General features: G+C 41.2%; 1 protein-coding gene across 4 annotated transcripts in view; it reads right to left on the minus strand.

Annotated features, from left to right (window-relative positions):
- Positions 1 to 17,433, minus strand: part of Ctcf (CCCTC-binding factor) — a 50,567-nt gene that overhangs the window by 1,519 nt on the left and 31,615 nt on the right. For 2 of the 4 annotated variants that reach the window (XM_075977173.1, XM_075977175.1), the window contains exons 4-11: positions 17,007 to 17,177; positions 13,659 to 13,792; positions 10,012 to 10,132; positions 8,098 to 8,247; positions 4,728 to 4,888; positions 3,664 to 3,846; positions 2,950 to 3,085; positions 975 to 1,148 (exon numbers count right to left, since the gene is read on the minus strand). In XM_075977173.1, the coding sequence (XP_075833288.1) occupies positions 975 to 1,148; positions 2,950 to 3,085; positions 3,664 to 3,846; positions 4,728 to 4,888; positions 8,098 to 8,247; positions 10,012 to 10,132; positions 13,659 to 13,792; positions 17,007 to 17,177 (1,230 nt within the window). Of the gene's footprint in view, positions 1 to 974; positions 1,152 to 2,949; positions 3,086 to 3,663; positions 3,847 to 4,727; positions 4,889 to 8,097; positions 8,248 to 10,011; positions 10,133 to 13,658; positions 13,793 to 17,006; positions 17,178 to 17,433 lie in introns of all 4 variants that reach the window. The other 2 variants (XM_075977172.1, XM_075977174.1) reach the window with 1 other exon arrangement.

Consider the following 17,433-nt stretch of genomic DNA (forward strand, 5'->3'; position numbering starts at 1 on the left):
AGCCCCGAGAGCACAGGGACCCTTTCATAAGCTGACAAGTGAGTGGGATGGCAACATCATAAAAAGCCTTAGTGATGAAGGAAAAGGAAAAAAAAAAAGGCAAGACAAGCCCCTGCTAATATTAAGTGGTAATACATAAAAGCTCAGTAAGCTAGAAATTGTCAAATACCAAATGCTGACATTCATCTTTGTAGGCCTCCAAATCGTGTATGTTGTGAATTTAGGATTTACAGTAATGTGAGGCCCCACACAGCACACGACTAGGAACAGTCAGAGTGTATGATGGAGCAGACAGTTCTGATTCTGTAGTGCTCCAGTCGAGTGTTGTGTAGGTGAAATGAAGGGCCTGGTTCTAGATCCAAAGTTAACTCTTTCCTGTGATGGCCATCTGAACATGGGGCTCAGGGAGTTCTAACAGATTAAACTTTGAATTTCAAGAGGAAAAGGCTGTTCTGAGATCTAGAGACTGCTGCCACCTGTGCAGTGTACCTGAAAGGGAACACACTTCTGGGCCAGCCCTCTTTTCTCTTTCCCTTCCCCTCCTCCCCATGTAGCCCAGGCCAGCCCTATTCCCCCAAGGGTTGGAACTGTGGGTGGTAATAGTGCTCAGCTTTACGGGCTAGAACCTCTCTAGACGGACACTCTTGGTGCACTCCTTTATTTTATCCCTCATTCTATCCATAACCACATCAACTCTGCAGATGATGGGGACTCTCCCACGTTAACAATGCATTGCCTTTAGGACACCAGCACCCTTCTACTCTGGATGTTTTCGCCTGGAATGTAACAAGCTTTTATAGAAAACTTCCTTTAAAACAAAACAAACAAAAACAAGTTTCAAGTTTCCCGAGAGTGTTGGCCAATGTGACCTTAACTTTTTTTCATGGCTCAGTGCCCATCTCTACAAGAGCAGACCCATCTGGCCTCCTCAAACGAGGGAGAAGATGCCTACTGAGACAAGGCAGGCAACTTACGCTGGTTCTGTTTGGGCTGGTTGGTTCTTCCAGGAGGTCGCCCTCTCCTCTTCTTGGCAGGTGGTGGGGCTGGGGCCACAGGCTGAGGTTGAGGCTGAGGCTCTGGCTCAGGTTCAATCTCTACAGCAGGCTCCTCCTCCTCCTCATTGTCATCCAGATCTGGCTCAGCATTTTCTTCTCAAGAAATCAAAGCACAGGTGGTGGGTCAAGCAGAGGTGTGAAACAGAGATAGCAAACAAATTTTCTTTTTTTTTTTTCTTTTTTGGTTTTTCGAGGCAGGGTTTCTCTGTGGCTTTGGAGCCTGTCCTGGAACTAGCTCTGTAGACCAGGCTGGTCTCGAACTCACAGAGATCCGCCTGCCTCTGCCTCCCGAGTGCTGGGATTAAAGGCGTGCGCCACCACCGCCCCCGGCGCAAACAAATTTTCTAAAAACGCGGCTCTACATTTCCTTTACTAAGGAAAGGTCTTAGGATGGGTGTTGGTGGCCCACACATTCAAGCCCAGCACTTAGGAGGCAGAGGCAGTCAAATCTGTAAGTTTGAGACTACCCTGGTCTACAGAGTGAGATCCAGGACAGCCAGAGCTACCCACAAAAACTCTGCCTCAAAAAACCACCACGACAGGGCTGGAGAGATGGCTCAGTGGTTAGGAGCACCGGCTGCTCTTCCAGAGGTCATGAGTTCAATTCCCAGCAAACACATGGTGGCTCACAACCATCTGTAGTGAGATCTGGCGCCCCCCTCTGGCGTGCGGGCATACATGAAGGCAGAATGTTGTATACACAATAAATAAATAAATCTTAAAAAAAAAAAAAAAAAAAACCAAGACAGAACAGAACAAAACAAAAGCTTTTTGGGGGCTTTGAGAAATTTTGGAAAATTATTTTTTTTTAAAGATTTATTTATGCCGGGCAGTGGTGGCGCACGCCTTTAATCCCAGCACTCAGGAGGCAGAGGCAGGCGGATCTCGAAAAACCACAAAAAAAAAAAAAGATTTATTTATTATGTATGGAGTGTTCTGCCTGCGTATATCACTACAGGCCAGAAGAGGGCACCAGATCTCATTATAGATAGTGTGGGCCACGGGTTGCTGGGAATTGAACTCAGGACCTCTGGAAGAGCAACCTGTGTTCTTAACTTTTGAATCGTCTCTCCAGCCTGAAAAATCCTTCCAAGTAACAGAATTTGCTGGTCAATCTCAGCAGACAGCTGATGGACAGAACTAACGGGTTAAATAAGACTATATGGCTTTTTTTTTTTTAAAGAAATAGAATTTTTTTTTTCTTTTTTCTTTTTTTGGTTTTTTAAGACAGGGTTTCTCTGTGGTTTTGGAGCCTGTCCTGGAACTAGCTCTTGTAGACCAGGCTGGTCTCGAACTCACAGAGATCCGCCTGCCTCTGCCTCCCGAGTGCTGGGATTAAAGGCATGCGCCACCACCGCCCGGCTGACTATATGGCCTTTGCTAGCAGTAGATTGACTCCAGCATTCAGGGACAAAAAAAAGAAGATACTACCTATAAGATTCCAGAATGAACGAGTAATTCCAGACAAAAAAGAAGAACTTCAGAAATCTATTAGGGGTCATCAATAATTTCTTCAGAGACAGAACAGGAACAAAACAGTAGCAGGGAAAGAAAAGCCACGGGACAGCGTCTTTGACAGCAGAGACCTCTGCAGCAAACCTCAGAGCTATCTAGGCTCATGTTCACTGTGAACACTTGTAACTTCTGGGAGTCAGCTGCTATTCCTTGATGCCAGGGCTAGCCTTAAACTTGCTATGTAGTGAGGCTGGCACTGAAACCCTGCTCTGATCTTCCTGCTTCTACCTCCAGAGGAAATGTACCACCATGCCCAGCTTTAGAAAGATTACAAGCACAAGAGTGATCTTCTGGCCTCTATATATATCCTGCACATATTCTCTGGAAACTGGGTCTCCAACTGTGTCACCTCTAACAAAATAAAAAATTATTCACTTACCACTATCAGAGGAGTCTTCTTTTTTAGAACGCATCTTTCTTTTTCTTCCCCGTTTGCTCTTCTTTGTCTCTCCTCCATTTTCCCCTTCTACACCATCTGGACCAGCACAATTATCAGCGTGTCTTGCCATTGTATTCTGACAAAAGGAACAAACCTTGTTTCATACTACTAAAAGAGGTAAGTTCTGACTGGAAATTTTAATTGAATAAAAAACTTTAAGGGATGCATAAAACTCTAGGGTTCTGCTAACTGTACCGCACATGTCCCCCCACCCCCCAGGGGAGATGGACAACATCTGGAGCAGTCAGAGATGGGGGAGGAAAGGAATGAAGGAAACACCTGTCAGAAGATATGGTTGGGCTCCCAGGGGAAAAGCTCAGTGCCTGTGGTTAGAGAAGTTTCAGGGTGGCTGGCCAGTAATTACCTGGCTAAACAACACAGAGAACAGAAGTGACTCAAGCTACCTAGGGACAGAATGGATTGCAGGTTTCAACCCACCCAAGGAAATGCCTTTTAATCATCAGCCTACAAGATACTGCAGTCCCTATCAACAGAAGGCTCCCTCGCGGACAGAAGAGCTTAGAATAGTGATGAATGACTCTTTCCAAACAGCAAAGCATCTCTACATTTATCACTCCAGTGGAAAAACTGCATTTTGCAATGGCAGATCAAGCACATGATACTAAGAACTGTAATGGGAAAACTGATCCTTACCCGGCGTGTGAATGTTTTCCCACACTTGGAACAGACAAAGGCCGCAGGGACAAAGTTGGGGTCATGATAGCGCTTGAAGTGCATGTCAAGGAGCTGTTTCTGGCGGAAGGTCTTGTCGCAGTGACTGCAGGCGTAAGGCTTCTCCCCCGTGTGAGTGCGCTTGTGCATGATCATGTGCCTCTCCTGAAAACACAACTGCCTGTCAGAAAGGCCTCAGAGCGTCACAGGGCTGCTATCCCTGCTGCTATGCAGGCACACCATAGGCCTTTCATCTTCAAGGAGTGGATGGTAACAGTATACTCTCAGGGAGGCAAAAGTGCTCCCCAAAACCCCGCTCACCCCTGCTGGTCTGCTTTCCTAGCTCTCTCTGAAGACTCATTCCAGGACTACTCCATTTCTTCTCCTTCTCAAGTTTTAGCCTTAATGCCCCTGGGGTTTTTGATTTGCTTTTTTCCAGTGATGGTCTCATGTAGTCCAGGCTAGACTCAAATTCACTATATAGTCAAGAATGACTTTGTCTCCTGACTCTCCCCAGCACTGAGATTGCAGACACGTGCTACCACACCAGGCAAAAAGTACCTATATAGGAATTTTAAACTTTTTACAATATTGGGGCTATTACTATGGGGCTATAACTGAGCCACATACACCCTCTTCAAGAAAGAAGTTGATGGTGTGCCTTAAGATATCAACTGTAAGGAAAAGTGCATTTAAATGGAAACCCAGATTCAACGAACTGGTTCAGAGAGTAGCATCTTTGATTTTTGGTAGTATTCCTTATACTGAAAATATTCTTAGAAGCAGCTACCAGGCAGGGCTTTAATCCCAGAGCTTGGTAGGCAGAGGCAGACAGACATCTATAAATTTGAGGACAGCTTGGTCTGCAAAGCAAGTTCCAGGACACAGAGAAATTCTGTCTTAAAATACAAAGCATAACAAAACAAAAACAAAATCCCAACAAACAAAGAGAAAACACATAGACACACAGACAGCAGCTACCTTACCTCTGATAATACCTGACAAGGACAGAGTACCAACGGCTTTCTAACTAAGACAGCACCTACCTGTCTACACGCATAATCACACTGGTCACACTTGAAGCGCTTCTCGTTTTTGTGTGATTTTTGATGCTGGATGAGAGCATAGCGCTCATGAAACACAGCATCACAGTAGCGACATTTTTTGCCCTGCTCAATATAGGAATGCTGCTTTCGCAAGTGGACACCTGCAAACAAAATATAAAGTTGAACTTGTAAAATCATAAATTAAATATTTCAATGAGTTAATAATACATTATTTACTTAAGAAAAAGTTACTCCACTGCCTAAGAATATGAGATCAGAACTAAAACGCTTGTCTAGCAGGTGTGAGACCCTGGGTTCGGTCCCTAGTGTCGTGTCACCCCTACCAATCCACCAGGAACAACAGGTAGAGAGCTCAGTAGGCAAAAGACAGGAACCCGAACAGAGAGGACAGCACTGGGCATGGAAGCCAGGAAGTGAGAGCAACAGGAGTTATCTGACTCAATGTGAGATGAACTGAAGAAGAGAAAAGTAATGTTGGAGATGACACCCAATGGCACGGCCACTTATGAGATAAGAAAAGCTGGAAAGGGGTTAAAACCAAACTCTCTGTTCTGGCAGGGAATTTGAAACAATGATGTTGAAATGGGGATGGGGGCAGGAAAGGATGAACTGGTACTAGAACTTGAGTGGAACCAAGGGAACTGATAAGGTCACATTCAAAAGGGTAGGAGTAAGAACAAGTATGCTGCTCATGCTTGGTTTTTGTTTTTTGAGACAGGGTCTCTATGACTTCTAGCTGGCCTGGAACCGACAGAGATATCATAGACTGCAGTCTACCCACCTCCTGAGTGTTGGGATTAGAGGCTTTCACCACCATGTCCAGCTTTAAATCTAAGAGTTAAGGACATGGGGGAGGGAGGGAGAGACAATTTAAAAAACGGGGCAGGAACTACCAAAGAGAGAAATCCAATAGGCCTTCAATCATGGAGGCCCAGGGAAGAGAGTGCAGCACACTACTTGTTTGTCGGGGTACTGCTTGGGAAGCACCTGAAACGAGGAGGTTTACTACGCCCTACATGAGGGCCACTGACCATAGCAAGCCACTTTCCTGGGGTGAAAGTAGAGAATGTACATGAGAGGTATACTAAAGACAGGCCAGGAAAAGCTAGGAGGGACATAACTTCATCAGAGCTGGTCAGGCGGAAATGAGTTAAACCCAGGGTTAGGATAATTAGTGAAAACAGTTTAGCTATAAGGGGTAGGGTGAGAGGTGGGGAGCGTGTGAGTCTGAGTGTGTGTATATGGAAAAATTCACCTTTTACTTTTAAAATGTTTTTGTGGTACTGAAGACTAAACTCAGGGCACTCATGCCAAGTAAACACTGTACCACTGAGTTTTATCATTAGTTTTTTTTTTTTTTAATTTGAGATAGGGTCTCACTACATTGCCCACAGTGGCCTTGAACTCACGGAAGCCCAAGCAGGCCTGGAAATTGTTATCCTCTTGCCTCAGCTTCTTGAGCAACTAAGATGTCTGATCTTATTCAAAATAAATTTTTTGAGGATAGAGAGAAATCAGTACACCAAGTTGAAAAGAAAAAATCAAGGATATGAGCGTGAAGGTGAACATAATAATGAAAATACTTAAGTAAACAGGAAAGTGGGGTTGAGGGTGAAGGGACAAGGCACATACAGAGTGACACCAACTCCTAAGGTAGATAGGAAAGGTTAAGGTAAATGTAGATACAATGAGGTTATATAGCTGGTTTTATAACAGGAAATTTTACCCTGTTGCCTTGGTATCTTAAAAAGAAAGAGGAAGAGTCATAGTTAAAAAAAAGGAAAGAACTTGTCCAACATTACTGTAGTAGTGTCTTCTACAGAGCAGAGCCAAAAGCTGTGTCAGAAATGAATGAATTTACTAAGAATGAATGGGAGTAGCCCTAGCAGAGTAACTAGTTGGACTGTTCAGGAGTATGACATATGATATTCAAAGTCATTGTCTATTCAAAATATTACTCGGTCTCCCCTTAAAAAAAAAATAAAAAAAGAAAACCCCAAAAGCTGAGTGTTAATTCTGTAGACTGGGTTCAACCACCAGCACAGGAGGTGGGGAGAGAAACACCACACACTTCATACACTCATCCTTGGGCTCACAAAGCCTAGGACAATGTCCTGCTCTATTACTCTTGACATTACTCCCCTGAGATCGCTGGGGTTCAATTCTCGGTATCATCAACAAAACATAACAACCCTTAAAGATCAAAAAAAACCTCCAAACAAACAACCTGAGAGAACTCAAGGACCTCTGGCCTCTGTAGAAAATATCTCTAGGGGTATAGCTTAGTGGCCGAGTGATTGACTACTAATATGTGTGAGGCACTGGCTTTGATATTCAACATTTTTTTAAAAAATATTTATTTATTTATTATGTATATAATATTCTGTCTGTATGCCTAAAGGCCAGAAGAGGGCACCAGACCTCTTTACAGATGGTTGTGAGCCACCATGTGGTTGCTAGGAATTGAACTCAGGACCTTTGGAAGAGCAGGCAATGCTCTTAACCACTGAGCCATCTCTCCAGCCCCGATATTCAACATTTTAAAAAAAGTATAAATAAGTAAAAGAACAAATATGTTCAGGAAGTCCTTTGGGCTGCAGGAGCAGACGGAATAGTGTTTGTAGTTCTTTCATTTATTAAAGCTGGGTCCTATTAATTTGGCTAAGACTATTCTTAAACTCCTGCAATCAAGGGATTCTCCTGTTTCTGAGTAACTGGGATTGCAGTACAGAGATATGTCACTAAGTCATCTCTTCTGTCTGTCTGAGACAGGGTCTCATGTAACTCAGGGTGTCCTTGAATTCCTGATTCTTTTGCTTCAACTTCCCAAGTGCTGGCACTTACCTACTCCTGGCTTCTAATCTTATTTGGTAAGAAAGATTAAGGGCAAACTCTAGATGTTATTATGTGTAAGCACTGGTTACATTAAAATTCCTATAGGTGAATTCACTCTCCATGTAATTCTGGCTTAACTATGCACAAGAATAGTTACCACTAAACCAACATAATACTCCAACTGCTGATAGAATGTACAAATACTGTTGAAAAATCTGGAGGAAATGAACCTTAAACTGAAACATATGTTACTCTCTGAACATTTAGGGAAGAAAAGCTACTATTACAGACAGGTATACTGTTTCCCATTACAGTTTCCATTTAATGTATGTATAATCTATGTTCAGAATATATTATCTTATAGTTTGACTCTAATAAAGAGAAGGTATGGGGGAAGGGGCACAGCTAAGCAAGGGCTTTCACTAAGTGATAAGCCATTCACATACACAAAAGTTTAAGATAAAGCTTTTATGCTTTTATTTTTATGAATTTGCTATTTGCTTCTAGTACTTACCCAAATCACTTTTTCGGGCTATGACAGTGTCACAGTGGGGACAATGAAATTTGGCCACATTTTCTGTGTGCTTCTGTAAAATGTGCATCTTCATGGTACCACTCTGGGTAAACCGAGCATGACAAATATAACATTCATAAGGTTTTTCCCCTTAAAAGGAAATACAGAATGAACAAATTAAATGAATAAATACTATGGCTTAGGTGGTAAGTAGCTGAGTGGCAGAAACATACATTAGGCTCTAACGCCTTTCTTAAGTAAGGCTTGATGTAACTGTTCAGCTCATTCCTATCTCCAGAATTAGCAAACAAACCCAATACCTTTGCTTTGCTCAGCTCTCTACAGAGCCTTCCATTTTAGAATCACAGTTGTTATGGCAAAGCTTACCGTAGGGGAACTAGAACTATACATTTTTTGAAGCAGGGTCTTGTCTTGTAGCTTAGGATGTATGGGATTAGAGACCCTCTTATTTCAGCCCCGAGTGTGAAGATTATAGGCTTATACTCTATCACACCTAGGTGAAGACTATAGGCTTATACTCTATCACACCTAGCACAAGACTATAGGCTTATACTCTATCACACCTAGTGTGAAGACTATAGGCTTATACTCTATCACACCTAGTGTGAAGACTATAGGCTTATACTCTATCACACCTAGTGTGAAGATTATAGTGTGAAGACTATAGGCTTATACTCTATCACACCTAGTGTGAAGATTATAGTGTGAAGACTATAGGCTTATTCTCTATCACACCTAGTGTGAAGATTATAGTGTGAAGACTATAGGCTTACACTCTATCACACCTAGTGTGAAGATTATAGTGTGAAGACTATAGGCTTATTCTCTATCACACCTAGTGTGAAGATTATAGTGTGAAGATTACAGGCTTACACTCTATCACACCTAGTGTGAAGATTATAGTGTGAAGACTATAGGCTTATTCTCTATCACACCTAGTGTGAAGATTATAGTGTGAAGATTACAGGCTTACACTCTATCACACCTAGTGTGAAGATTATAGTGTGAAGACTATAGGCTTATTCTCTATCACACCTAGTGTGAAGATTATAGTGTGAAGATTACAGGCTTACACTCTATCACACCTAGTGTGAAGATTATAGTGTGAAGACTATAGGCTTATTCTCTATCACACCTAGTGTGAAGATTATAGTGTGAAGACTATAGGCTTACACTCTATCACACCTAGTGTGAAGACTATAGGCTTACACTCTATCACACCTAGTGTGAAGACTATAGGCTTACACTCTATCACACCTAGTGTGAAGACTATAGGCTTACACTCTATCACACCTAGCACAAGACTTTCTTTTTACAAAATGATAATACTCAGGGAGAGTCAGTTATGTTAGATAATCTATCCAGACTTAGTTTTTAGAAACAAGGACTGACTCACTATGTCGCCCTGGCTAGTCTGGAATCTGCCATGTACATCAAGCTGGCCTCAAACTCACAGAGATCTGCCTGCCTCTGCTGGGATTGAAAGCGTATACCACAACATCCAGCTTCTGTGTTTAAAATTAAACAATGATTTTTAATTTCTTTTATATCTCCCTTAAAGAACTAGAACCATCCTTACCTTATAAAAAGATTCAAACAGAATAAAATTGCTCTCTAGTGTATTTTCAGAACTATCAATTCGGAGAATACCAGAGCTTTTCTTTTTGGTATTTTCAATCCTGGCTGTCCTGGAACTTGTTTGATAGACCAGGCTGGCCTCGAACTCACAGAGATCCACCTGCCTCTGCCTCCCAAGTGCTGGGATAAAAGGGTGCACCATCACCGCCCGGCACCAGAGCTTTTCTTCCTTTCAGGTAAGCCTTGGGCCCATGTGGCAGTTTACAGGATTCACTGAAGAGCAGCTCGTTAGTACCAGGAGGGGAGAAGTCCTACCTGAATGGGTTCTCATATGCCTTTTCAGCTTGTATGTGTCCCTGCTGGCATAACTGCACAAACTGCACTGGAACGGACGCTCTCCAGTATGAGAGCGAATGTGTCGTTTTAATTTGCTGACCTGAAACATGAAAGCAACCGAACCTCTTACACTTCTGTTAACAAGGACTGTAATTTGAACTCTATGGGTTAGGTACAAAAACTTTGTTTTGGGGCATTAAAGTTAGAAAAAGTAAAAAAGATAAATGTTTCTTCATTGTAGCCTTTGCTGTATCTCAGCAGTACTTCAATCCAACTAGAGTGGGATAAACGGGTAGAACACAGACCAGGCAAACTGTCTTCAGCCATAACTGAGTGGGTGATAAGATACACAATGGTGTACTACAGTCTCTACTTTTGTTTCTTCCCTGTGGTGGTGGTGGTGGTGGTGGTCCTGACGCCTGAACCCAGGGATACAAATGAGGCACGTGCTCTCTACCACCGAGCCACATCTCCGGCCCTTCCTTTACTTCTATGTTTCCAAATTTTCACAACACTCTAGTAAGTAATCCATGACTATTTTCGTACTAATTTCTTACAAAAGTCAACTCCAAACTCATGTTTTAATTCCCATCCTCTTCCCTCTCGTTAGTATCTCCTAGACAGGCTGAGATCTGAGAGTCTCTGTCTTCCTTGCCACTGGCCATGCTGTCTGTCTCTTGGTAACTACCCCACCCCAAGCTATGAGTTTCAAATCTGACTCTATAAAGTACTTCAAAGATTCATAATTAATGTCTGCCTGATTTTTTGAAAAAAAAAATTCTGATTTTAAGAGAAAATCCACCATACCCATAAAAATCACACACTAAATTTTCACATTTGCTCAAGGGTCAAGTAACTATCTCAGCAGCACTGCTCAATCTCCTCCTTCCCTTCTCACTGCCACATCCAAGGCTCCCTACAAGCTAGGTGATGACGCTCACCTTAGCACACCCACCCTAGACTGTCTGATTACCACATACGCTCACAATTCAATAGCACAGATCCCTCATTAAATTTCAAATTTTTCTTGTCATTCACATTTATTCTGCGGGGAAAAAAAATTGGAATCAAATTGTAATCATCATTTATTCATGCCCTTTGGAAAAACTTGTAACGTTTTCTGTCTAAAGATACCACAAAAGTGGTTTTTACTGTTACTTAGTTTAAGTCATTTCACCACTACTAGAGTTAGAAGCATAAAGATTTTATAGCTCCTATTAGAATAGGCTAGGCTATCTATTCCTAATTGAAAAGAAATAAAAAAAAATGCTCAGGGGTCTAAAACTATTATTGAGTATCCTCTTTTTTTTTTTTTGGTTTTTCGAGACAGGGTTTCTCTGTGGTTTTGGAGCCTGTCCTGGAACTAGCTCTTGTACACCAGGCTGGTCTCGAACTCACAGAGATCCGCCTGCCTCTGCCTCCCGAGTGCTGGGATTAAAGGCGTGCGCCACCACCGCCCGGCCCTCTTTTTTTTTTTTTTAAACAGAACTGGACTGAACACAGAGCCTAATACTCTACCACTGAACTACACCCATACCAAGTCCCCCAAATGAAGAACTGACAAATCAGCAAGTGCAAATTTGATATTGATCTCATGCGATGGGTCTCAGTAAAAATATAGGTACACACTAAGTAACCACATAACACTACCTTCAGGTTGTGTGCATAATCTGATGCTTAAACTTGAGTCTCTTTGCCAAGATGTCAGAACATTTATGTAAATATTCTAAAATTCAAAAAAAGGGGGTGGTGGCTAGAGATGGCTCGATGGTTAAGGGTGTGTACCACTCTTCCAAGGGTTCACATCAGGTTCACAGCAACTCACAACCAACCCTTGCAACTCTAGCTACAAGGGATCCAAACTTCTGGCCACAGCAGGCACCTGCACTCCTGTTTACCCAATCACTACACATATAGTTAAAAAACAAACAAACAAATCTTACCCCTTGCATAAACACAAAAGAACAAAACCTGGAAGAAATTCTTGAAGTCCCTTTAGTGTCAAGCATCACTAATAAGGGATACACAGCTTGTACACTAGTGCAAGATGTTCAGAGACTGGAGATAGAGCTCTCTGTCGAGTTCTTGCCTAAGGCACTGGGTTCAATCACTGTTTCGTTCACAATTTTTTTATTTCTGCCCACTTCTTTTATATCTGGTCTCTCTCCAATGAATTCTTCCTATTCTAAGTAAGGTCTTCAGTTAATAATAATTCTCAAAGGTTTTAAAAAAAAATCTGTAAGAAATGTTGGTTAGGGGGATTAGCAAGATGAACCAGTGGGTAAATGTTCTTGCTGATAACTTGAGTTTTACCTTCAAGATCCACATGGTTAAAGAAAAAAGTGATTCCGGCAGTTTTCCTTTCACCTTCACACTCATTGAGTGGCAGGAATACCACCCTATCCCCCACCACCAAATACAAAAATAGGAAAGAAAACAAACAAAAAATCCAAACAGCTGGGTGTGGAGGAACAGGCCTATAATCCGAACACCTGGGAGGCAGGAGCAAACAGGTTTCTCTTAAGTTCCAGGCCAGCCTGGTCTACATAAGTAGTCAGACCTTGTCTCAAATAATTTTTTAAAAAAGAAATAAATAATTTTATCTTCCTTCTTTTATAATATACTTATCTTCTTTAATTAGTTGTAATTCTTAATATGACAACAAAACATTCAGATCCTACGGTTTGGGAGTAGTTGTGGGGTGTTTTTTGTTTTGTTTTGTTTTTTTAAAATTTAAGACAGGGTCTCACTCTATAGCCTAGGCTGGTTTAAAACTTGCAGCAATTCACCTGCCTCAGCATCCTGAGTGCTGGGATTAGAGGCATGAAGGATCACTTCAGTGATCCAGAGTTAGTTAACATACATTTACTCTGGCTTTTCCCTAGTATTAGGACTTCAGTGATGAGAATTGAATTTTATTGTCTATTTTGCAGCTACCTATAAAGTAATACATACTGTTGAACTAGTCTTGTTTTGGACATACTTAACAACCACTTATTTTTCAATATAATATTAGATTTGTTTGGTTGCTTACTAATTTTATGCAACCCTGGTCCCACTTTGGTAGTATCCTTATCCAATTTGGTAATAAGGTAGACTCAAATACTGAAGTCAATAACCATTCCTACCGTCCTTTTTTCCTCTAAGTGATGGGAAACAAATTCAGAGCCTCATGAATGCTGCCGCTTGCCAAGCATGTACCACTGATTCATAGCACCAACCCCAAACCTTCCAATATTGCAATTATTAAGACAGGGTCTTAACTGTATTCCAGTAGGCTTTAAACTCAATACCCACAAACAAAGAGATACACACCAGACCAGATTTTCCATTTTAAAACAACATGGGTACAGTTATTTCTTCAATGTATAAGAGCATTTTCTTGTATTAATATATGGGTTTTTTGTTTGTTTGTTTGTTTTTTTGAGACAGGGTCTCTCTCTATAGCCCAGGATGTCCTAGTACTATGTACACCAGGCTGGTCTTGAACTCACAGAATCTACCTACCTCTGACTCCCAAGTGCTCGGATTAAAGGTGTACACTAGCATACCTAACCCTGAAATTGGCATTCTCACACACACACACAAACCCTAAGAAATCTCCCAAAAAATAACTCGACACTCACTTCTACACTGGCATAATCACACATGGAACACTTAAATGGTTTCTCATGGGTGTGTTTATAACGACGATGCCGCACCAATTCTCCACTGGTCACAAAGGCCATGTCGCAGTCTGGGCACTTGTGAGGACGAGTACCTAAAGGAAAGAGGGGATAACAGGAAGAATTAAGGGTCCAGTAAATTACAGGTTTCAATGTATGACTCAAAGCTCTTACAAAAGCTGAAAGTGGCTCTACAAGCTACAGGAAGGTTTGAATGAATTTTCAGCACTAGTCCCTAAGATGTGAAAACACACGCCAAACTTCAGTTTCTGCTAATTATTTGAATCTAGTGTCTTTGAATAAAAATATTCTTCTTAGCAAGGTAGTGCTGGTGCACATTTTCAGTCCCAGGGCTTGGGAGGCAGAGGCCAATGGACCTCTGAGTTTGAGGGCAGCCTGGTCTATACAGTGAGTTACAGGACAGCCAGGGCTACAGAGAAAATTCCCATCTTGAAAAATCAAAATTTAAAAAAAAAAAAAAAAGAACGTAATTAGGAAAATTCACAATGTCAAGTAGTAGATAGATCAGACACTTGTAGAAATTTTGTTTTTTTCTTTCTCTCTTTTAAAGATAGAGTCTCAATATATAAATATATAACCCAGGCAAGCCTTGAACTCTTAATCCTACTACATTAGCCTCCCAAATGCTCAGGTTTACAATCACAAGACACCATCCCTAACTACAAAAATGCTTTTCTAAAAGGACCAAGTATGAAAAGGGAAGTATCACTGGAAAATGACAGTAACTAAGAAATTAAAAGGAGCCATGCCTTTAATCCCAGCACTCGGGAGGCAGAGGATCTCTGTGAGTTCAAGGCCAGCCAGGTCTACAAGAGCTAGTTCCAGGATAGCCAGGGCTGTTACAGAGAAACCTTGTCTCGAAAAACAAAAACAAAAGAGAAAAAGGAATGCTTATGTACTCATTAAATTTGCTTCTTCAGTACCACTGAGCTAGAAGAGAGTATAAAAATTCTTTCTATGAAGTATATATAATCTGGTGGTACAGAAAATACGTTACCAATGGAAGAAAAGCAGCATTTACATCAAAACAATAACTTTTGATTTGTACCTAGTGTACTGAGGGAAGAAAAGAGCTCTATCTTTGGTAGAAACCAGCACGACAACTATCAATGTAGCAGATACTGCTGTGGAACAGGGATGTCCATCCAATTGTACTACATGACTACCTATGTCCTTCTACTCAAGGGCCAGGTTTACCAATTAATTTCTCATTTGCTACAACTTTATAGGCAAGAGCATCCCCTAGAAGCTAACTACCATACATATGCCTTTAATCCCAATACTAGAGGCAGATACTGGTGAATCTCTGTGAGTTCAAAGCCAGCCTGCTCTACAAAGTGAATTCCGGGACAGCCAGGGCTGTGTAGAGAAACCCTGCCTAAAACAACCCAAAGAATGTCCCCTAGAATGCAATACAAGCGTATTTTTAAAATAAAAAGCTTATCCTTCACCATGAAGTGGCACTCTAGTGGTGTGGGAAGTCCTTCTATGTGTTGCTTTTATTGGTTAATGAACAAAGTTTTTTCGTCCAGTGGCTCAGCAGAATAGTTAGGCAGGAAAACTAAACTGAATGCTGGGAGAAAGAAGGCGGAGTTAGTGAGAAGCCATGGAGCCGCCAGAGAAGAAAGAAGCAAGCCACTAGCTGGAACCTTGACAGTAGGCCACAAGCCTCGTGGTAAAATATATAAGAGCTAGCTAGCAATACACTTATGTGATTGGTCAAACAGTATTGCAAATAATATAGTTTCTGTGTTTATTGTGGGACTGGGCGGGACAGAAACCTCCACCAACATTCTAGCATGTACACATTTGACTCTTGCAGGCTTGCTTAACTAGGTAAGTAAGTTTTAACAAATCAGTTCTGGATAACCACAGAATGAACTTTTCAAGGCTGATGTACAGTACAAAACAGAAGTATTCATATCAGTGTACGCACACATTGACAAATCCTATCAAAGGATAATATAGTTTCTTCAAAGTACTAGATGCAATTATGTGTGTGGTATGTGACTAGATGACAAAGCATATCCCAACATATAGCACACTACTTATAAAGCAATAGACAATCCACTAACTGTCTAATTCATCTGAATCCTAAAGAAAGATAACTGATTAATTTATCGGACAACAGGTGCATCAAATAAAAACCAACAGTCAGTACGTAAAGACAGGGGAAAACCTACTCTGAATGAAATAGAGAACTATTCTCCACAAAAAACTGGGTGGGAAGATTTACAGCCAAGTACTTAGGCTAAAAAGACAAAGCCTTCAATAAAGAATTGTCTTAGTTAGGCTTTCTACTGCTATGATAAACTCTATAACCAAAATCACTTCAATTTACAATTCTTAGGTCACACTACATTGCTGAGAAGTCAGGGTAGGAACTATATTTACTGAATTGCTCCCTCTGGCTTGCTCAGCCTTTTTTAAAAAAAGATTTACTTATTATGTATACAGTGTTCTGCCTGTATACAGAAGGAAGCACCAGATCTCATTAAAGGTGGTTGTGAGCCACCATGTGGTTGCCAGGAATTAACTCAGGACCTCTAGAAGAGCAGTCTGTGCTCTTAACCTCTGAGCCATCTCTCCAGCCCCTCGGTCTGCTTTGTTATATACCCTATGACCACCTGGCCTAGGTGTGGCACCACCCACAATGGGCTGGGCCCTGCTATATGAACAATTAATTAAGAATAGGTCCCACATGATAGCATAAGGTCATTCTTAATGAAAGCATTTTCTCTTCTCAGATAACTACATTTTGTATCAAACTGACAAAGAAAGAAAAAAAAACCCTGCCAGCACAAGAGTTTAAGAGAGGTCTAGTATGTGCTCACCTCACTGGAATCTGGCCATACCCAACATGAAGTTAGTATCAGAATATTGAACACAGCATTAAAGAATTTTTTGTACTTGAACAATAAATTAATTTCCAGAGGGATCTTTATACTTTTCTATTTGTAAGTTGTGAACAACTTACCTTCTCTGAGATAAAGCTACCAGAAACGAACAAAAAGAAAGCCACAGTTTTAACATAGGTAGGATTTACTTATATTTCTAGCGTTCTTTCTCACTGATTGCCTTGGACTTTAGGGTCTCATTTCTTGTCACTGTTAAATCCTCAGCAACACAATAAAAAGTCTTTATGAATTATGTCAAGTAAAAACCACAGCTATGATAAAGAGGAACAAAAATAGTATTCTTCAACTTCCTCCTGCAGTAAGCCCGGATAGTTTTAAGAACCATGTTTTAACGTTGGTTCTGCTGCAGCCCCACACTCATATCCTGCACCTGTGTGTGTGTTAAGGTGATTCCGAAGTAGGGTTACTGTTCTGAAGGCTCTGCCACAGAGATGGCACTTGTGTGGTCTCTCATCAGTGTGGCTTTTCATGTGACGATCCAAATTTGAACGCCGTGGACATGTGTAACTGCAAAGCTCACACTGGAATGTCTTCTTCACACCTGTATGCAAAACAAAACATCTACTTGTCACAGTGCTTCAGTGTTTCAATTAACTGTAAACTACAATTATAACCTATTAACCTTTTACAATCAAAGTCAATCTAAGTAATTATTTCACAGCATCAATAGGCTCACTTCTCTTTATGACTTAAAAATCCAAAACAAAACCAATACTCAATATGTAAAAACACAAATAAAACCCTTCTTTTGAGCTGGGTGGTGGCGGCGTATGCCTTTAATCCCAGCATCTGGGAGG

The sequence above is a fragment of the Microtus pennsylvanicus genome, chromosome 6, assembly GCF_037038515.1.
Source record: "Microtus pennsylvanicus isolate mMicPen1 chromosome 6, mMicPen1.hap1, whole genome shotgun sequence".
In the NCBI taxonomy this organism is placed as follows: Eukaryota; Metazoa; Chordata; class Mammalia; order Rodentia; family Cricetidae; genus Microtus; species Microtus pennsylvanicus.